General features: G+C 36.2%; 1 protein-coding gene across 4 annotated transcripts in view; it reads right to left on the bottom strand.

Annotated features, from left to right (window-relative positions):
- The window catches only part of PTPRQ (protein tyrosine phosphatase receptor type Q), a 315,483-nt gene that overhangs the window by 144,908 nt on the left and 147,659 nt on the right, over positions 1-22,916 (bottom strand). For all 4 annotated transcript variants that reach the window (XM_072655471.1, XM_072655472.1, XM_072655473.1 and 1 more), the window contains 6 exons: positions 21,360-21,520; positions 20,623-20,768; positions 18,597-18,765; positions 16,024-16,314; positions 15,476-15,751; positions 14,943-15,094 (listed from right to left, as the gene is read on the bottom strand). In XM_072655471.1, coding sequence (XP_072511572.1) covers positions 14,943-15,094; positions 15,476-15,751; positions 16,024-16,314; positions 18,597-18,765; positions 20,623-20,768; positions 21,360-21,520 — 1,195 coding nt within the window. The remainder of the gene's footprint in view (positions 1-14,942; positions 15,095-15,475; positions 15,752-16,023; positions 16,315-18,596; positions 18,766-20,622; positions 20,769-21,359; positions 21,521-22,916) is intronic.

Genomic DNA, 22,916 nt, shown 5'->3' with positions numbered 1-22,916 from the left:
TAATATATCAGATATCACGAGATTTTTTTTGCCAGTGTTTTCATTCACTCAACGAATATTGATTAAAGTCATACCACATGCAGGATACTGCACTAGGTATTGTGAGGAGTATAAATGTAACCAGAAATATTCTTTGCTCTCAAAGAATTTACAATTCAATAGGAATAAGACGTACTCAGCAGTTAAACAAGAGAGAATAGTACACAGGATAGGTAAGTGGCAATAAAAGAGAAAGGGGAACATGAGTCTCACATTTAGTACCTGAAGGAGAAGCCATGAAGAAAGAAAAATGTTGAGACAAAGTAGAAATGACTTTTGGCTTTCCTTTTTCAGTTAGGACAGCATTTAGACTCATTGTAGTGTTTCCTATGAGACTAGAAATGCTTCTTACTTGGGACTTTGAAGGTCCAACTGGTTACCATTAGAAAGCTATTATTTTATCCTGGAGTCTATAAGTAACAGAGCACAAAGGTAAAGAAACATGGAAAGGATTTCCTGTTGTTTCATTTTTAAAGGGAGGGGGTCTACCTTAGGTTGGTTGTTGTCCTTCGTCTTCGAAGAGGACCAAAATGACATCACCATGTAAAGTGAAATTTCAATGTGTTCGACTGGCTGATCAGACCAAAATAAGCTTGGAATGCTCTACCATAGAGAGTCCATATGAATATTTGGGGTGGATATCCCAGATCTGTGTATCCTGCTTTGTGCTGTCTCAATTCTGCTTTGCTCAAAGAGCACAGCATCCTTCTCAATGTGGGCACACCATGCTGAGCAGTCCTGTGCCAGTGTCTCCCATGCTGCACAGTCAATCCAAAGTTCTTGAGACAGACCTTATGTGCCCTTGTATTGCTTCTTCTGGCCACCATGTGATTGCTTGCCCCATGAGAGTTCTCCATAAAATAGTCTTTTTGGCAAACATACATTTTGCATTTGAACAACGTGGCCAGTCCATTGGAGTTGCACTCTCTGAAGCATAGTTTGAATATTTAGCAGTTCAGCTTGAGCAAGGACTTCAGCGTCTGGTACCTTATCCTGACAGGTGATCCTCAGAATCTTCCTAAGACAGTTCAAATGGAAGCGATTCAGTTTTCTGGCATGGTATTGGTAGACTATCCATGTTTCACAGGCATATAACAATGAGGTCAGCACAACAGCTCTGAAGACCTTCAGTTTGGTAGTCAATCTAATACCTCTTCTCTTCCAAACTTTTCTTTGGAGTCTCACAAACACTGAGCTAGCTCTGGCAATGCATGCATCAAACTCATAGGCAATGTGTACATCCCTGGAAAGTACACTACCAAGGTAAGTGAACTTATCCACAGCATTCAAAACTTCTCCATTTCTTGTACCCGATGCTATCACCTACGAATAGTGTGGTGGTGGCTAATGAAGCACCTGTGTTTTCTTGGTGTTATTAGGCCAAAATTAGCACAGGTAGCAGAGAAGTGATCCATACTTTGTTGCATCTCAGCTTCAGAGGCTGCATTGACTGCACAGTCATCTGCAAACAGAAAATCATGCACCAACACTCCCTCCACTTTGATCTTGGCTTGCAGACTTTTCAAATTGAAGAACTTACCATCAGTATAGTAGTTGACCTTGATGCCATGTTCATCCTCATTGAAACTATTTGTCAACATGGCTGAAAACATCATGCTAAAAAGCATAGGAGCAAGCACACAGCCCTGTTTCACTCCACTGGTGACTGGGAAGGCACGAGAGCATTGTCCATTAACCAGAACCCAGGCAAACATACCATCATGAAATTGACATACAATATTGACAAATTCCTCCGGGCAACCAAATTTTGACATAATTTTCCATAAGCCCTCGCAACTAACAGTGTCAAAGGCCTTGGTCAGATCTACAAACATTGTGTACAGACCTCTGCTCTTCTAACTTTTCTCCTGGAGTTGTCAGGCAGCAAACACCATATCAACTGTTCCTCGGGCCTTTCTGAAGCAACACTGGCTCTCAGGTATTTGACCATCTTCCAGGTGAAGGATTAGTTTATTAAGGAGGACTCTAGCAAGAATTTTGCCAGTAATGACTAAGAGAGAGATCCTCCTGAGATTGTTCTAGGACAATCTATTCCCTTTACCTTTATAGAGATGGACAATGGAGGCATCTTTGAACTCCTGGGAGATAACCTCCTCTTGCCATATAACCTGGAAAATTTCAGTCAGCTTTTGTATGAGTAATGGTCCCCCTTGTAAGTCTCAGCTGGAATAGAATCAGCACCAGTTGCCTTGCCACATGAGAGGAGCCTAATGGCCTCAAAACCTTTTCTTCATTTGGAAGTTTAGCTAAGGAGGGATTGACTTCAACTTGAGGTAAATGACCAATGGCCTCAGCATTGATTAATGGTGGTCTGTTGAGAACACTGTGGAAGTGTTCAACCCATCTCTCTAGGATCATGTCCTTATAACTAATCAATGTGGCTCCATCAGCAGTGAGTAGTTGTGATGCACCATAGGTTTGTGGTCCATAAATAGCTTTCAGGGAATCATAAAAGCTCTTTGGATTGTTACTATCAGCATAAAACTGAATTTCATCTGTCTTCTTACTGAGCCAGGAATCCTGCATCTCTCTGAGCTTTGCTTGAATTTTGCTTTTGATGGAATTAAATGCTGCCTTCTTAGAGGTGGATGAACTATCCTGCTGGTAAATCCTGTGGAGTCCTCATTTTTCATTTAGCAGGTTCTGAATTTCCCCATCATTTTCATCAAACCAGTTTTGGTGTTTTCAAGTGTTCTGACCCAGATAAGCAAATGCAGTGCTGTGCACCAAATCTCTGAGAGCTGCCCATTCCTTTTCTGCTTCACTGTTGTCAGCTGTGTGTTGGCTCAACTTAGCAACAAACTGTTGCTCTAACTTAGCAACAAACTGTTCACACTCAGAAAAGAGCTCTAATTTGTTGACATTAACCATTTTGGCAGACGAGCCAAACCAGGTTGAGGGTAACCAAGCATTCTCAAACCCATTGGTGAGTTGAGGGGTTTCTACCCCAAGCATGTGAAGACTTCCTCTCATGGAATGGGTGTCTGAGAACAATTTGCTCCAACATCCATGAAGGCAGATGAAGCAGACAACGTGGAGCACTTAGAGCTTGGTTAGACACTGAAGACGCCAAGGTCATCCACTGCAACCTGAGCCATCACCAGTCATCTTGACTCTGTCCTGCCACTTCACTATGATGACTCTGGAGGAGAGAGTGAGGCTGACGGCTTCCTGCAACTCTGCCTCACTAAAATCCAATTTACACATGAATCAAAAGGCATCACCCATACCATTTCACTATTATGCCTCAAAGTCCTGTGGCAATAGGCAAGTGATGAAGCAGCAGGTGCGGATATACTGGGAGCTGTAGTCACAACCCTGCAAACAGGCGACCCAGGTCAAAAGATCATTTCTCACTGGAAGCAGCAGTGGGACTTGGCAGTCCCTGGGTGTCTGAGCAGCCTTTTAAGGATTGCACTGCTCACCTCCTGGTGTGAGGAAGGGGGCTAGAAAAGGGGCCTTAAACATTGTCTGTTTACCCAACCCTGGCCTGGTTTACCACAGCAGGCAGGGAATCCCACTACGCAGTTGAAACACAAATAAAATGTACAAAATGTATGAAAACATCTGCAAAGATGATTCCACTTACCACTGGCACATGGAACATACGCACACTAATAGACAACACAAAATCCAGTAGACCTGAAAGAACTGCTCTTGTTGCAAGAGAACTCAACAGGTATCGCATCCAAATAGCAACAAGGTTGGCAAATGAAGGCCAGCTTACTGAAGCTGGAGCTGGATACACCTTTTTCTGGAGTGGGTGCAGTGAAGGGGAGCTCCGTGAAGCTGGTGTGGGTTTTGCAATAAAAACTAATCTAATCAGCAAGCTGAAATGCCTGCCAAAAGGAGTGAATGACTGGCTCATGACAATGCAATTGCCACTTGTAGGAAAATACCATGCCACCATCATCAGTGCCTATGCGCCCACCATGACAAATCCTGACGAAGTCAAAGAAAAATTTTATGAAGATCTAGAGACCCTTATCTTCAATGTGCCAAAAGGACAAGCTTATAATTCTGGGTGACTTTAATGCTAGAGTAGGCTCAGACTACCAGACTTGGCAGGGAGTCCTAGAGAAGAATGGAGTTGGAAACAGCAACAGCAAATGGTCATTTACTGCTGAAGACTTGTGCATCACAGGACCTTCTCATCACCAACACTGTCTTCCGTTTACCTAAATGCAATAACTTCATGGATGCACCCTCGCAGCAAACATTGGCATCTAATAGACTATGTGATTGTAAAGAGAAGGGACAGACAAGATGTGAGAGTGACAAAGGCAATGTGTGGTGCAGAGTGCTGGACCTTAGGAATGAAAGGAGGAATAAAGCCTTGGAATGGGATTGAACCCAGACATAAGAGAGAGGTCAACGAAGGGATTTAAATAATAGCAGGTCTAGGGGACAGCACAACTCCAAAGACAATTAAACATACCTGCCTTGGTCAGCACCAGATAAGAACAATTCATAAACTCTCAATTAGAAGAAATTTTTCTTTGGTACCCCTTTTCTTTAAATTATAAAATTCCATATGAGAAATCATTACAGAAATGTGGAAATTTTATTTACAGTGGTAAAAATTAAATCATTTGAAGTAAAGGGTTCTAAAAAAAATTTATGCATTTTTCAGATTTTGCATGAGCTTGTTATTTGTTGCCTAAAGATAAGTAAATCCTGGAGATTAATGAGCCTATTTTCTACGTTTTCATTCCCTGTCATTAACTCCTTCCTAGGGTACCTCCTCTTTTTACCACATTCTTCATTTCTGTTTCCTTCACAAATCATACTACCATATGTGTTGATCTTAGAACTATATTGGCCAAATCTCTTATTTTATAGGTTAAAAAACTGAGATCTATAGATTTGCTGGAGGGGGTGGGACATTAAAAAAAGCTCTCTCTCTCTCTCCCTCTTTCTCTCTGTCTCTCTCTGTCTCTGTCTGTCTCTGTCTCTGTCTCTCTCTGTCTCTCTCTGTCTTTCTCTCTCTCTCTCTCTCTCTCTCTCTCTCTCTCTCTCTCTCTCTCTCTCTCTCTCTCTCCCTTTCTCTCCCCTTAAAAGAGCCTAAAAGAGCCTGAGTTCAAACATGGGCCTCTGAGTTCTTTTGTTTTGTATTCCATCGCAGAGCTTAGGTGGCCAGACAGAAATCCTCAGCCAGACATGTCTAGCCTTGAAGGAAACTTTATGAATTCAAAAGGTCTTAAGTTTCTGGGTCCCTCAGTCAAAACTGATTACTAGCAAGAATGTGATAGAGCTCAGCCCTTGGAGAATATGACCACCAGCTAGAGGATGAGCTCAACCTCTGTCCTGGTTATTCTGAGGAAACAGACCTATAGGGAATTGTTTGGACAGTACAAAACCAAGTTAAAATTTGAAATGTTAATTTAACAATTCACTGAACTACTTCTTGTTTTGATGTTCTAGGAAAGTATAACTATAGTCATAAATTACTGCTATTTGTTGATAATATGTGTTTGGGAATCTCCTAGTTAAACATTTCTTTTGTGTGGAGGAGATAAGCTGCAGTCCTCTACTTTATTTAGAAGGTACATTGATTACCTCTCAACTCTATCCTTTTTGAAGAGGTCCAAGACCAGATTCAAATTCAAACTTAAGTGACTTTTCCTAATGGTCTTGGACAGGGTGTAAAGATTCCTGGAGAGTGAGAAAAAGAGCTTGATCCATCACCTTCAGGTGCAGACTACCTTCCCTTGGCTTGGCCTGGAACTTATTGTCAGCCAGTCAATGAGAGTCAGAATGATTTGGTTTAAGGCATGGTCACTAAGCAAAGGAAAAATTTCAGAAATCAAAGTGCACACTCCTTTGGACAGAGTACCCCCAGGTAAAGCTATGTGAACAGAGAAAAGTGCCAAAGCCATCTCCAATCTTCCTGATCTATGTCTTGCCACTGGACCCAGATGGCTCCAGAGAAGAAAGTGAGCCTGGTGACTCTGCACAGCCCTCCCTCACTTAAATCCAGTTCACTTGCATGTCATGGCATCACCTTCCTGATGTCATGGTCCTCTTTAAGAAGGAAAGGCAAACAACAGTGCTCCCATGGGATTAAACACATGTAATCTACATGTATAGATACAGAGCTCAAAGGGATTCCTTAGTGGGAGAGGGATATCCTGAGTGCTACACACCATCTCAATCAAGGGGCACTTGTGTATTGTTCCACACTTAAAATAAATCCAAATACTGGAAGGAGAGCATACTTAGAGGGAAAATGTTCTGAGAAGCCAAAAGAAATAAAGAAAAAAGGAAAATGGAGTGGGAAGAAAAATTTCAAGAACGCAGAGTGCAAAAAAAACACTAGAAAGTCAGTGTTACAAGTGAAGGTGGGAAATGTGTGGCCTATAGGCTAAATATTTCCAAGAATTTCTTTGAACAAAATTTGTTCTACACACCAACAAAACTGGAGTTGCTGGTACTTCTGGATCTCTGGTGAGCCCATTGTACCAACATGTCATAATTAATTGATTTGGATGAAAGTGATAGTTAGAATGTTTCTCTAAATATTACGCTTTCATACAAATAGAACTAACTTGAAAGAAAGGGAAAAAAAGAAAACAATGAAACTGACTGTTAGGATGCATAGGAAGAATCAAATAGAAGGGGAATATAGATAATAACTGAAACTAAAAATATGGGAGAGGAAAAAATAATCAAAAAATGTGATATTAAGGAAAGAAAATATCATATGGATACAAATAAAAGAAACTAAGAGGAAAAGGGAATCAATTAAAAGTCAATGAAAGGATCATAGATTCAGGGTTCAATGGGATCTCAGAAGCCATTTAGTTCAACCTTCTCATTTTCCATATAAGAAACTAAGAGGTAAGATTCAAAACCAGATCCTCTAACTCTAGATCTAAAAAGAAATGATGAAAAAACAATGAATATCAATGCAACACAAACTAGCTCTTTTTTCTTCAAAATTATTTGCTATGATCTACAATTCCAAAATAGTAGGAGAAGTATATATTAGCTTTCTTTGGAATAAAATAGTTATTAATTAAAATGATGGTATTATTTTAATAGTAATAGTAAAATAAAATAATAAATTAAAATAGAACTTGATTCCAGTTTTGGACAGAAGAAGGACTAGAATTCCTGGAATGTTACTTATTATTCCTGAGTATTTTGCTATGTATGGTTCCTTTTCTCTGTCAAAGAAATAAATTCTGATCCCTGGAAATTGAGTTGCTTTCCCAACCCCCCACCAGTTGGTACTTATAGAATCCTACTTTGTTATGCAAGCCTTCAATAATTTGTAGTACTTTCCTTCTGGCCTTTCTCCCTTCATTCTCAAACTGTGTGCATGCATTTGAGTAAGTAGAATTGATAAATTATATTAAAACTCAGCAGTTTTAATAGAGTTATAAAATATCACAAGAAGGTAAAAGTTATTGCATTAAAGAGACACTACTTCTAAATGTGCCAGGTCCTTTTACTGTAGTTAGAAGCCAAAAGAGAAACAGCATTGTTTGCTTCCCTGGGAATGCATGAAAGTAGAAAGTAGACAAAGGATGAAAATGGAGAAGTGATGTTCTTCCCTCCTATAAAAGGGTATAACCAAATTAGTCTCACCATAGACACAGAAGCTTGCCGTACAGAGGGTGCTAACAGGTTCTTTGATTGGCCTTTCTCTGTACTACTATGTCCCTGGTTTCCAAGGCTTCTCCCCAACCCATCAAGGAGAATGTGACTGCTCAACCTTGTAACAGCAAGGACCCTGGCATACACAGGAGAGCCTGCTGTACAGGTTCTTAGATCTGCTTCATTTTTAAAGAAAAATGACTTTTGAGGAGTCAACACTCACTTTAATCAAATACTTATATTATTCACTTAGTTCAGGGGATAAAGTCAGCACCCTGAACTCAAGAGAAAATGTAAACAGAGAAATAAAGACTAAGAGACAGGGCTTCTAACTGCCTTACCATAAGCAATGCATACGTGCCAGAACAACAGACAGATCCAACTGTCTAACCATTACATACGAACATAGTGACCAGAGAGAAAAGCACCAACATCTGGGTTTTCAAAGTGCCGGGGGACAGGGGGCGGGAGGGTGGGGGGACGAGGCTGTGGCAGGGGTGGGGCTCCTTAGCAGCTACCCAGAGTCTCATCTGGCCAAACACTTCCAGCAAGTAAGCCCCAATGTAAAACCTCATCTCAGAGTATATATACACTTTTCAGAACTGGAGGGTATGACCCTCTGATCCAATGCCTCAATAGAAATTAACAAAAGGTATTAAGACCTATTAATGGGCAGAGAAGATCTTTAACTCTTCCCCCTACCCACCATTAACCTTACATTAACATTGGCAATCTCATGTGGGAAATGTTTACCACAGAAAATTCTGGCTAAGGTTCCACATCTCTACCACTCTCCATCATCTTCCCAATAAAAATATTTCTTTCTTTTGGGGGTGAAGCAATCTTCAATGACTCCTGGACCAAACACATATGACTATATTGAAGATACAAACAGAGAAAGTAGAATGTTGCATGGAAAAACAAAAGCAGCTATGATGACCAGGAATGGCTCTCTGAAGGAGGCACTTGAATTAACTTTTGAAGGACACCAAGGATTCTAACAGACAAGGTACATAGGGAAAGAACTCCAAGCATGAAAGATTGGAAATGCAGTGTTATGGGTGAGAGTTAACAAGCAAGTCAATACAGCTGGATTGTAAAGTGTATGGAGGGAAGTCATGGGTTAAGGAGATCATTTTCTCTGACTGTGCCCCACACCTAGAACCCTCCTCATCTCCTCTTTTCTGACTCCTGTCCTCCTTGGCTTCCTTCAAGTCTCTACTAAAATCCCACATACAGAGAGGATTTTCTAACCCTTTTTATTCCAGTGTCTTGCCTTTGTTAATTATTTTCTATTTAGCTTGTATGTAGCTTGTTGGGGTTGGGGTTTAGCAAAGCTAGAGCAGTGATAGCATACAGGAGTAAGGGATTCATAGGTAGAGAATAATGCAAATCTGAATTCACTCACTTAGGAGTCCAGATTAAGAAAGAGGATAGTGCAACAGAGTGCAACAAAGATGAACATCTTTAATTAAGAGTTAGAAGGGATCCAACTCCTCATTTTATTCATGAGGAAACTGAACTTGAGAGAACTTAAGTGACTTTTCCAGGTTCACATAGCCAGGGAGTATCTGAGGCAAGGCCTGTGTGTTGCCTTCCCATATCCTGATTAAGGAAAATATTTATCCATGCATATATTAGAGTCAAGAAGTTTTCAGAGGTGAGAAAGTAAGCACATAGGTGGGAGATTACCAATGTCTTCTTGGCTGCTTTCTTTTTTTCTGTAAGAGTTCCATCTCTGATTTTTTTCTATTTGTAACAGAGTATGGCAGATGACATCTGGTGGCATCTCCCTATGTAGAGAGGCTGGAGAACTAGCTTCCAGGAGACACACCATGGCACGTGATATGCCATGAAGAGATTCTAGAGTCTTCCATGTTCCAACAGGTACTATACATAGTGTCCATGAATATCATATCTCTCTATCTCATCATCATGAAAAGTAACTCAGTTTTGATTCTCAGCATCTTCTTAGCACCCAATGACTGGAAGCCTGTAGGGCAGAGCAATAAACTCCTCCCAAAGCCTTCCTTTACAGAAGGCTCAGATCTTTCCATCTAACTCCTCATTTTTCATCATTCCTGTCCCACCCCCACCTGGCTGGGTACCCTCTAGCACTTCCTTCCTCCTTCACCTTGCTTTTGTGTGTCATCTTCTGCCATTGGATTATAAGCTCTTTGAGGACAGGGACTTTTTTTGTTTTGTTTTGTTTTTGTATCTTCAATACTTAACACAATGCCTGAAACACAACCTATGCTTAAGAAATATTTACTGACTACTGATTTTCGACCGTGTGATTGGAAGCTTTTTAAGTTGTAGTTGTGGAACCAGAAATGAGAAGCCTTTAATAAAGCCTTGGACAGCCTCAGTCTTACTCATCACTGCTCTCTGTTGGTTTAATTTCTTTGCTAAGAGAAGTCCTCTAGAAACAATAGGTAAGAAGACAGGCTTCAGGCCTTCTTCCCTCTGAGACCAAAGGGTAGTCCCCTGAAGCAGACCTGGATCACTTGCCTCTGTGGTTTTTCTTCTCAGTTAAAGGTAAAGGGCTTAGACATTGACTTTGTGAGATCTGAAAGACCAGAAGAATGAACATCCTGGCATCTCAGCATTCAGGGTCTGTAGTTAGCATAGCATTAAACCCCAAAGAGGGAACACAGAGATCCAGCCCAGTGGTAGATGAGTCAAGGACTTATCTTTCAATTATGGGCATCTGGAAAAGAACTTGGTCAGAACAATGCTATGTAGTAACTTAACTAAATTTGACAATCTTAGTGAAATGGATGAATATTAAAAAGAAATTGAAAAAACCGTCATTGAACTCCATAGGAAAAATGTCTGTAGGGACAGATGGATTTACAAGTGAATTCTATCGAACATTTAAGGAACAGTTAATTCCAATACCATAGAAACTATTTGGGAAAATTGGGGAAGAAAGAGTCATACCAAATTCTTTTTATATATGTAAATGTGGTGCTGATACCTAAACCAGGAAGATCCAAAACAGAGAAAGAAAAGCATAGAACAATTTCTCTAATGAATATAGATGCAAAAATCTTAAATAAGATATTAGCAAAAAGATTACAGCAACTTATCATGAGAATAATATACTTTGATCAGGTAAGATTTATACCAGAAATGCAGGGCTAATTCAATATTAGGAAAACTATCAGCATAATGGATCATATCAACAAGAAAACTAACAGAAATGATGTGATTATCTCAATAGATGTAGAAAAAGCTTTTGAGAAAATACAACACCCATTCCTAAGGAAAACACTGGAGGGCATAGGAATAAATGGAATCTTCCTTAAAATAATAAGCAGTATCTACCTAAAACCATCAGCAAGCATTATATGCAATGGAGATAAGCTAGAAGCATTTCCAATAAGAACAGTGGTAAAACAAGGATGCCCATTATCATCACAGCTACTCAATATGGTACTAGAATGTTAGCTTTATCAATAAGAGAAGAAAAAGAAATAGAAAGAATTAGAATAGATGAAGAAGAAACTAAACTATCACTCTTTGCAGACAATATGATGATATACTTAGAGAATCCCAAATAATCAAGTAAGAAAATTACTTGAAACAATAAACAACTTTCGCAAAGTTGCAGGATACAAAATAAACCCATATAAATCATGTGCATTTCTATGTATTACCAACAAAACCCAACAGCAAGAGATAGAAAGAGTAATCCCATTTAAAACTATTGTAGACACTATAAAGTATTTGGGAGTCTACCTTCCAAAACAAATCCAGACATTTTATGAACACAATTAAAAAACACTTTTCCAACAAATAAAATCAAATCTAAATAATTGGAAAAACATCATTTGCTCATGGATAGGCTGAGTTAATAGAATAAAAATGACAATTCTACCTAAATTAATTTACTTATTCAGTGCCATCCCAATCAAAATACTAAAAATTACTTATAGGGCAAAAAAATAATATCAAAATTCATCTGAAAGAACAAAAGATCCAGAATGTCAAGGGAATTAGTGAAAAGATGTGCTGGGGAAGGTGACCTAGCCATACCAGTTCTTAAATTATATTATAAAGCAGTAATCATCAAAACCACTTGCTACTGGCTAAGAAATAAAGGGACAGATCAGTGGAAGAAGTTAGCTACACAAAACATAGCATTCAATGACTATAATAGTCTATTGTTTGATAAACTCAAGGACCCCAGTTTCTGGGATAAGAACTCACTGTTTGGCAAAAACTGCTTGGGAAAATGGAAAATAGTGTGGTGAAAACCAATGCCTGACACTGGATATTAGAATAAAGTCCAGATGGGTACATGATGATCTAGGTATAAAGGCTGATACTATAAACAAACTAGGGGAGCAGGGAATAGTTTATTTGTCAGATTTATGGAGAATGGAGGAATTTATGACCAAGCAAAAAATAGAGAATATTATGAAATGAAAAATGGATAACTTGGATTACATCAAATTGAAGTTTTTTATACAAACAAAGCCAATGCAACCAAGATTAGGAGAGAAGCAGAAAACTCAGAAAGAATTTTTATAACTAGTGTCTGTGATAAAGGCTTTATTTCTAAAAATCTATGGAGAGCTGAGTCAAATTTACATGAATACAAGCCATTTCCCAATTGATAAATGGTCAAAGGATATGAACAGGTAGTTTTCAGAGGAAGAAATTAAAACTATCTATAGTCACGAAAAAAATGCTCTAAATCACTATTGATCAGAGAGATACAAATCAAAACAACTCTGAGGTATCACATCACATGTATCAGATTGGCTGACATCACAAAACAGAAAAATGACAAACGTTGGAGAAGATGTGGGAGAGTTGGAACACTCTTTGTTGGTGGAGCTGTGAGCTGATCCAATGATTCTGGAGAACAATTTGGAACTATGCCCAAAGGGATATAAAAATGTACATATCCTTTAATACAGCAATACCGCTTCTATGACTGTATCCCAAAGAGATCATAAAAATGGGAAAAGGACCCACATGTAAAAAATATTTGTAGTAGCTCTTTTTGTTGTTGTCAAGAACTGGAAATTGAGGTGATGCTCATCAATTGGGGAATGACTGAACAAGTTGTAATATATGCCTGTAATGGAGTATAATAAATGATAAATAGGCAGACTCAAGAAAAACCTGGAAAGACTTATATGAACTGATGCTGAATGAAATGAGCAGAGCCAGGAGAACAATAAGCACAGTATAGCCACAGTGTCAGAGTACTGTTTTCGATAGACTTAGTCCTTCACAGCAAACCTAAAGACCTAAACCTAAGACCTAAAACATTTCCAAAGGACTCATGATGCAAAAAGCCATCCACATTGAGAGAAAGAATTATGGAGTTGTAATGCAGAATGAAGCAGACTATTTTCTCCTTTATTATGCTTTGTTTTTCTCATGGTTTCTCCCATTCGTTTTAATTCTTCTATGCAATATGACTAATGTGAAAATGTGTTTAATAGGAATTCATGTGTAGTACTCACATAAGATTGCATGCTTTCTTTGGGATGGAGAGGAGAAAACTTGAAACTTACAGAAGTGATTATTGAAAACTGAAAACAAATAAATTAATAAATTTTGGGGAAAATTATATAACACTCAAACACTGTCCTACCTAAAAAAATTTCAGCACCTAATGATCAAACTTTTGGTAACAAGTCTCTTAGTATTTGGTTGAGTTGGTCCTTAGACCGCAGACAAAGCTTCACTGAGTTCATATTTCAAGTATTTGCTTATATATTTTGAGCAGGATTAAAGAGCATTTAGTCTAACTGTAACATTTTACAGATGAGGAAACTGAGTACCCAATGGTATTAAGTAGCAGGAGAAATATTTTAACTCAAGACTTCTGATTTCAAATTTGATACTTCCTACTTCAGTGACTGACAACTTCTACTTTGCCAGCATAGCCTACAAGAACTCAAAGGTACTCCCATTCCCGGGGTAAGGATTTGAAGCATATAGGATTTCCATCTATATAAAATGCTATCTAGCAATACGAGTACCCTAAAACCTAATTCTCTCTTTCCCTTCTGCTGTCCATTTCCTATTATTCTCACTGTAGCTTAAAGAGAAAGAAATCTTAGTAAAAGCAGACACATATAAAAGACATGGAAGAAAATTAGGATTAGACAGGGGGAAAAATAGAGAGCCAGAGGCTTAGCGTCATTAATCTAATTTCACACTTCTGGGAAACAGATTCCGCATTTATTGAGTAATGTAATTCAAATTCCATTCAGCCTATCAGATTCCATAGCAATATCTTCATGTCAAGAAAGTTCCTATTCCTCATAATAGATTTTTAACTACTCCTCATTATTTCTATTCATTTTGCTAGCTAATAGCATTATTAAACTGATTTGTCATCAGTAATAAATTCTAATACCCTACAGAAGTGAATAATATGTTTGTAACAAATTGTTCTCACTATTCTTGAAGTAATTTAACACAAACATTCCAGTGTTTTATTTTTCTTACAAAAAAGATAAGGAGATATTCTAAAAGGAAGATTAATGAGGATAGGATATATTTTTCATAATTAAAAATGTTAATCATTCTAATATATTCAGAGCCCTGTCTGACAATCATACATGAATACTCTCCTAATGATTCTCAATTATAAAGAATCTTTTTTAAAATTTTAATTGGATTGATGTTTAAATAAAGGGAATACTTTTTGAAAACTCTAAATACCATTTAGAATGATTTGCAGTACTTTACAAATAAAACGCAGATTCTCTACCATATCATTTTTAAATGAGAAAAAAACAGATCCACATACAATTCCTAATTTAAAAAATAATTAGCTTAAGATAACATTCAATTTTAAACTAGCATGCAAAAATGCATTTGTTAGGCATTTCCCAAAATTAAGTCAATTGAACATTAATAAAAGTCTAAAACTGAAACCTTCCAATGAGCTGAGGTCATAGCAGTCTACATTATGTTCCACATGGTTCAGAGCTAGCAATATCAAATAGAAACTTAGTAAATGTTCCACATATTCCCTGCCCCCTCTCAATTTCAGATAACAAAAACCTTTTCTGAAATGGGGGGGGAGTAGTTAAAAAATAAATTTTGGTGAAACTAAAGGAATCAAAGTTTTTTTCTTTCTTTAAATTTTAAATTGAAATTAAAAAAAATACTACATGCCTACTGTGTACAGTGTGCACTGTGCTAGGCACTGAGGTGGGAGTCACAAAGTTTACATAAAACACAGTGATGCCTTTATGAAACTCAAATTGAATTTCACATATACTAAAATACAATAAACCTACCTGATAAAATATAGTGTCCGTTCCATTCTCATGAACTCTAATATTATAAACTTTCACAACACCACTTGGAAGAGGACTTGGGTTCCATGTCAGCCACACAGAGTCAGAAGTGTAATTGATTATAGTCAAATTCTGTGGTGGTGCTAGTGGTGCTGTAGAAAAATACATTACATTATTTATACTTACAGAAACTAACAATATAAAAATAACACTTCAGATTTATCTGGACAAAACAATAATCCACAAAGATTTATGGCACAAATGTGCTTTCGTTTGAAAAAGAAAATAATAGAAACAAAACAGATACCACAATTGCTTATGTCTTTTCAATACAAACTTGGAGTTTCCAGAGCAGATTAAAACACAACTCTGGATCCTGGCGCTCCACTATTAGAGAAGATCAGAAAAGCAGCTCAGTAGTTGTGAACCTGTTGCAAGAAGACTGTCAAATATGCTTTAATTCTCTTTGTTATTCCTGTTTTCAAAATAGAAGATTTTGAAAGCAGCAAGGTGGCATTATGACGATCTCTTACCTGCCTCATCTGTGTAAAAAAAGAGCGTGGAAGAAGGACCAAGACCTTTTCTGGTTCTTGCAGCAGCAGAAAAGCTGTATAGTGTAAATGGTGAGAGTTTGTCCAGTATAATAGAGTTTTCAGAAGCAGTAAAAGAGTAGCTTTCATTTGGTCCATCTAAAGTTAAATCATAACTTATTATAGCACCATTTGGTTGTACTGGGGGATCCCAGGACAAAAAAACTGAGGTAGAAGAAAGGTTTTTAAAAGTGTTGATTATTGGTGAAGAGTCTGGGACTATAAAAGAAAAAAAAGAATAAAAAATGAAGCTGAATTATCATTATTAAGTAATTAGGCTTTAGTAACAAATGGAAACAATGTTTATTATTAGCTAAACATCTTACAATAAAGGCTATAGGAAAACTATAAAGTTGTAATTATAAAGAAAAATCTATTACTTAGAAGGAAACCAAAAAAAAAATTACAAAGTAGAAGTATTATTCTACCAGAAAAATTATATGAAAAGATAAGCAGAGGCTTGATAAATAAAGTAATTATCCTAAGCCTACCATCTTCTTCAGTTTTGATGTGTAGTTGAGCTGTATACAAATCAGAGAATCCTTTTTCTGTGGCTGGAGTGACTTTTAATATATAGTCAGTGTATTTTTTCAGTTTGTCAAAAACCAGGCTTCTCTCATAAGTTTTCAGAGGTGGTCTTGTTCTACGTGGGTTTTCTTGTAAACTCAGTGAAACATAGTAGAAGACTAGACCGTTGGGCTGAGATGGTGGGAACCAGCTGACATTTATTGCAGTTGATGAAAGAGTTTCATAAGTCAAGTTTTCAACAAGCCCTTCTGGTACTGATATATAATAAGCAAAATATAACAGTCGTGAGCTATTGCAATTAAAATACGTGAAAATACATTGCACGAATATTTTGTAAATATCATGTCATACACACTTCTAGATATGTGACCATTTTTATAACTCTGATTATGGGAAATGCCAGTTGCTATAATATATCTTTCTAATTGCCTTTGTTTATTTAATACAAATAGGTCAACGTCTTTTGAAGATAAGAAATTATTTTCTTTTTGTAAGAAATTGTCTTCATAGGATTCTTCTTGCCAATTCATTATCCATTGAACAAATATTTAGATGGATAATAGTTAAATTCATCAGTGGCCTAAAAACAGTGATCCTTAGCCCCTTTTGGCCCTGTTTCCCCTTCTTTACCACTATTACTGCAGAAATGGAAGTGAGCTACATAGAATTAAGGATCATTTTGCGTTTTTTTCTTAGTTTAGCATATTGTGATGATGGAACAGAAACAATGTCTGGTTGGCTACCTATTAGTAAGGAACCTCTATATACTTAGCCAAACTGGTCTTAGGGAAGCAGATCGTGACCAGGACCGTACACTAAGCCATTGCCTGTTGACTGACTGAATAAAACATGATGGTTTTAAGTATACTTTCATTTTGTCCCTTTAATTATAGATAGCACATATCTTTATACTTAAAAATGTGTCTACGTGTGTGTTTCCACATTTCTACCAAAAAGAAAGAAAAAAGACAAACTCTATTTAGCAACTTATTTTAAAGGGCAGATGATATCTTTGGAGTCATCACATTCACTCTTCCTAGAAGTACTGGCCCCGTCCAGATAAATGGTACTTTTTACAGTGAAGCAGTTGAGTTGCCATGGAGATGAGAGATGTTGGTCACATTTTTAACTTGGACTTCTGGGATAGGTACTTCTGGAGCATCTCATCTCAACAGCAACTCAAGTGACACATGTGGAAAAGAAAAGGGGAAGTTACTATGATGCAAACCACAAAAGTAGAAGTAAATTCTCTTATATGTGAATTATTAAATTAATTTGAAATGACTGGACAATTTCTAGTAGTGCAGATTGTAAACAGGGTCACTTTGATCCTTGTATGAGTGGAAGAAAAGTTAATACCAGCACCATTCAGAAATAATATAGTTAAAGTTGAAGTATGGAAATTATAAGGGAGTTGCCCTTGCTTTTGTGGGAGGGATCCATATTGGGTTAATCACAAGTCTGGATCAAAAAGACCAGATAATAATTTTAAACCTAAAATATTAATTTTTAATTTTCAAATCTTAAAACAATGACAGAACTACAAAAATCCAAAACAGCTAAAACAATTCCTTTCTCCAAAAAAAAATCAGGTATAAAAAGCTTTAATCATATTCCATGTTTTGAGAAGTTTATATTAATCAATTTGAGAGCTACTGGAAATTAAGAAGGTCTGAACCACCTGGGTTTCTGTTGATGATATTCACCACTGGGCTGAAAAATAAATATTGCTGTGACCGATTCACAGATCCAGTTTAGGGTAATAATATTTCATAATATTAATAAAAACAACAGCAATAATAATAATACTAGCACTGGGGGGTAAGAAAGATGGAAAAGTAGTTAATTGAATATGGCACTGCAATCTTAAGATGAATCCTAAAAAAACAATAAAATGCATAGAATGTTACAAGGCAGAAAATTATCATTACAGAACACTGTAGTAGCAATAGATAAGTAACTTTGAACCAAAATAAGATGTCATAAACACATCAATTAAAAATGAATTTTTAAAAAGCTAACATCGGTAATGTTAAAGAAAATCTTCCATGTATCTCCAAACACAGAAAAGGTCAAGATTATGTTAGTAAGTAATCTTTATATTAATATAGTAATCTATAATAATTATTATGCTTTTATATTAATTATATCTTATTAATAATGATTAATACACTAAACTATAATTTACAAGTGATTTTTAAATTACTTAAATAAATTTTCTCATATAAATCAGTTTTGAGGGAAATTATGTCATTAGTTTAACCATCATATAGAGAGTAATGAAATTTTTGAAAAGCAATACATATTCTATATTTAGAAACCATTTCCAGAGGCTGAAAACATAAAAGAATAGTACTTTTGCAGGAATATAAAATATATTTTAAATTAATATTTTTAATTAATGATTCATAAACTTATCTAAAGTATTCAAAAGATAATAACTAGTAGAGATACTTTGTAAAAGCTATTGAAATCAACTTTAAATCTATACAGTTAAAAACATTTCTTAAATCAAATATTGTCTCAGTTTACATACTGTCTTGATCTGTGTATACTTGAATTGTCTCACTGGTTTTGTTCCCATTTCCAACTGAAGTACTTGCTGTCACCCAGAATACATAGGAGCTGAATATCGCCAAATTTTCTATTACTGCAGATATAGTCATATTGTCAGAGAAACTGACGATGTCATGGAGAGTGAAGTTCTGAAATACAAACGCAATGTTTTTGTTAGTTTATGCTGAGTTGTTCTTAATTACATAGATGCTCTCCAAAATTATAGTCTATAGTACAAAATGCTCAATTGTAGTCAAAAATTCACCATGAGTCAATATTCATAAACAAACTTTGGAAATTGAAAATCCGTTATTCAGCACAATTCTTTGACTTATTTTGGTGGAATAATGATATTGGATCATGTTTATATTGCTAAGATTTACAAAGCACTTAATCTGTTATCTCATTTGATGCTCACAAGAACTTTGGGAAATGTCATTTCTACCCTCTCATTTTTCAGATGAGTCAATATGGTTCCCTTTGACTGTAATCATCAAACTAATGAGTGTTAGAGGCAGAATTTGCAATGGTCTCTCCTGACTCCAAGTTTAACTCTCTTTTCACTGTGCCATGTAGTACCTCCCCATAATACTGTGATAAACCAGCAAAGTGTTTGGTCTTTTTTCCTCTAGAAACTCCAAAATAAAGTCATAAGACCTAGTGGATAAAGACTGGCCTTCTGTAGACTGAGTGATAGAGATTGACAAAGAAGTCACATCTATCCATACTACTTGTCCTAAGGATAAATCTGACCGTGTCACTTGCCTGCTCCAAATCTTTAATGTCTCCTTATTACTTATTACTTCTACGGTAACCTACGCACTTAGTCTTTGATAAAATGGTTATTACTTATTTTTCTAGAACTATTTTGCATTATTTCCTCTTCCTAAACTCTATATTCCAGCCAAACTAACACAATGAGTATTTCTTAAACTTGACAGGCCATGTGCCATTTCCCTGTTTTTTCCAAGGATACTCCCAGGCCTGGAAAGCATCTCCTCTCAACTCTGCTATTTACCACCTGTTTGGTCAAGTCACTGAACTCCTTTCAGCCTCAGTTTCCACATCTATCAAATGGGAAGTTACATGAATGACTGTTAACGAAAGGTGCAGACAATGAAGTCTGAGGATGGCATATCACTATGTGCTTTAAAATGAAAGCTTCAAAACCATATTAAAGACATCGTACCTTTGCAGCTGTTCATCAATTGTTCTGATGAATTTCTGCTAATTGCTCACTGTTCAATCTAAGCATCACTTCTGTACCATAATTCCAAGTTCTTTAAATAAATAATACCTGCATTTATATTATCATTAATTAAGTCTAATTCTAGAGGGGGAAAATGAGCAAATGAACTTTGAGAAATAGGAGATCCTCCTGATACCTTCTAATTGAGAGTACTCTGTGCCTTTCTGTGATAATCATATACTTCAAAGCATTGTTTAAAATAGTTAATAAAAGCTAAATTTGTCAAAACTGGATGGATAGCAAGCGGCAAAATATTTTTTGCAAAAGGAAATGCTATTCATGCTTACATGAAGAAGCTTCTAATGACCCATTTAGGCCCTATTTACATGATCACTTCACAGATAATATAATGTTTACTTTTAATCATTTAAATGGAGGGCTGAAAACGTTGGCAACAAGAAACTACAGCTAATCCAGGAAGCATTCAGTTCAGGTAAAAAAAGTTATCATAAAAATATATTAGTAAGTATTTATTGATTGATTTTGAAATACAAATATAGTATTTTAGAAACTACTGTAATCTTTTTGTCAAATATGCTGAAGTGATATATTACCTCTTTTTGAATTATAATTCATATCAAATATATGGGAATATGTGTCTAAATTTCATTTTATGTCAGGAATAGATTTGCTAAAAAATATAATTTTACTTATAAGAATAAGCCCAAACACCTTTCTTTACCAGAGATCACCCTGTGCTATCACTGCTGGAAATTAAAGGAGTGGGGGGAAAATTAAGAGAAAAACAAATTCTTACCTGCATAAAAGTACCTGAATTATTTTGGTAATAAACAGAATAGTATTGTATAATCCCATTGGGTTTTGATGGAGGATCCCAAAAAAGAATTATTGATGAGGAAGTGAGGTTTGCGTAATGGACATCTTTTGGTGGATCACTGGGGGCTGGAGAAACACAAAAAGTAATTATGTTTTAGAAGGCTAGAATTTCAATGTTGTGGTGTTTTTTTAAAGCTTTGGTTATGTTAAAAATGATTTTCGTTTTAATCAAGTCCACTAAAGGAGTGAAAAAACCTGACAAAGCTACTTTTTCACTTTTTTAGGAGGAGACATCAGCAGAACTGAAAAACTTGGTGGTGGAACTATAATAATACAGGAAAAATTTAGTGTAAGCTAGATAATGTCTCTGGATGATATAACTGGGGTTTCTGACTAAAAATAACAGAATGAACTCATTTAGCACTGTATGCCCTAAGAGAGCCATTGTCTAGGATCCAGAGGGCAACAGTATAGCAAGGCTGGAGTCATATGTCATGTGGACACCTAACTAAGCAAGGAATTATGGTGTTATGCAATATACAAATAAGAAACAGAGGAAAATATGTAGCAGATCTGAATATAATTCAGTGTTTTAGAATTATGTCATTATTAGATTTTGAGCTACAATGCCACAAAATAAAAAAGCATCTGACATATGATCCGTTTTCTTTCTAACAGAACTACATTTTTCATTAGCTTATTTCCATGAGAACTTACCTCCTTCTGGTGTCCTAAAACTAATGTAGTTACTTTTGATTTTCCCATCACCAAATCTTGTGCTTGCTGTGACATAGGCATTGTATTTAATATTATTTTCCAAATCTGCATATTCCAATGATGTTTCAGTTACATTAATAGCTTTTAGTGATGATTTATCCCTAAAGAGAAAGATGATATGCACATATATAATTACACATCTACTTAAAATGACAAATGTAAAAATCACATATACAAATTCTGAATTTGACAATTAAAAGTTATCAAAATGCACAAACAGAACCTCATTGATTTGGTATAAATGTGGTGAATTTTAAAAAGAAATGATAAAACATCATGAATTAAAAAATGTTTTGTAAGAAATATAAGTCTATTACTTTCAAGCACATCCTTAAAGGTAAGGAAACAAGTGTAAATCCTGCCCTGAACAAGTCTTTTCATTTTTTTCAGTCTTAGTTTCCTCACCTGCTGAATAGGGACTCAAAATTTTGTTGTTTTTTTTTAAACTTACTGTAGATGAACAATGAGTTAGTCCTACAATTATCAGAAAGAAAACAGACTGGATAGAGTTGATAGAAAGTAGGCTTCTTGAAGGAAGGGGCTATTTCAATATTGTTTTTTATATCCTAAGGACTTAGCATGCATGTTGTACATAGTAGGTGTTTAATAAGTGCTCGACTAATTCAATGAATTTCCTTTGGAAAATTCTGCAGTGCTTTTAATGATTCCTAACGTCTCCCTGAAATAAAGGGCCATCTTAAATTTAACATCAATATTATTCTGATGATATTGTATGACTGTGAGTCTTAGAATCTGAAGGGATAAGATTTTGGAAGGAGAGTACATGAAGAGTATGAGAAAGTCTGAAACACATTACCAGTAAAGAACTGTACAGAACTGTGTATTATAGCACCAGAGTGAAGCAGGATAAAGAAGGGAGGCAATAAGTCATGAAACAAAAATGAAGGATAATGCAACAGATACACAAGGGCAAAAGATTTAAAGAACATTTCCACCATTGGATGGAACCAATGGAGAAGATTCATGGAAAGACATGGGCAAGAGTTATATAGGATGGGAAGGTTTGAATGGATTGTGAACTGCACCATTGGACTAAGAACCCCCATCAATGAGATCATGGACTCTTAAAATATTGAATCTTAAGCAAATAGATACTCCTAAAGTGGAAAAAACATGGAATTTAAAAGCTTAAGAGTTTGAATGCCAACCCTGTCTTTACTACGTGTGTTATCTTGGAGCAAACGATTTAGTGAATTGGGAGGACTCCGTTTCCATATTGATATTTCCTCATTTATATTTATTCCTTATTTAAGAAGGCTAAACTAAATGATCTCTTAGGTCCCTTTCAATCAGGGGTGTGCTAGAGTTAGCTCAAGCCAAGAGCCGGTTGTTAAATTTTCCATGTGAATATTTGCACCTCAGAAACTAGCAAACACTACAAATCAGTGCTGGATTTATTGTTTTGTTGGTTATTTAGACTTAAGAAAGTGATGGAGAAAACATTAATAATGGAGATTAAGCTTTAAAATGTGTCAT

This window comes from Notamacropus eugenii, chromosome 3 (genome assembly GCF_028372415.1).
Source record: "Notamacropus eugenii isolate mMacEug1 chromosome 3, mMacEug1.pri_v2, whole genome shotgun sequence".
In the NCBI taxonomy this organism is placed as follows: Eukaryota; Metazoa; Chordata; class Mammalia; order Diprotodontia; family Macropodidae; genus Notamacropus; species Notamacropus eugenii.
This window is presented reverse-complemented; position numbering and strand designations above follow the sequence as displayed.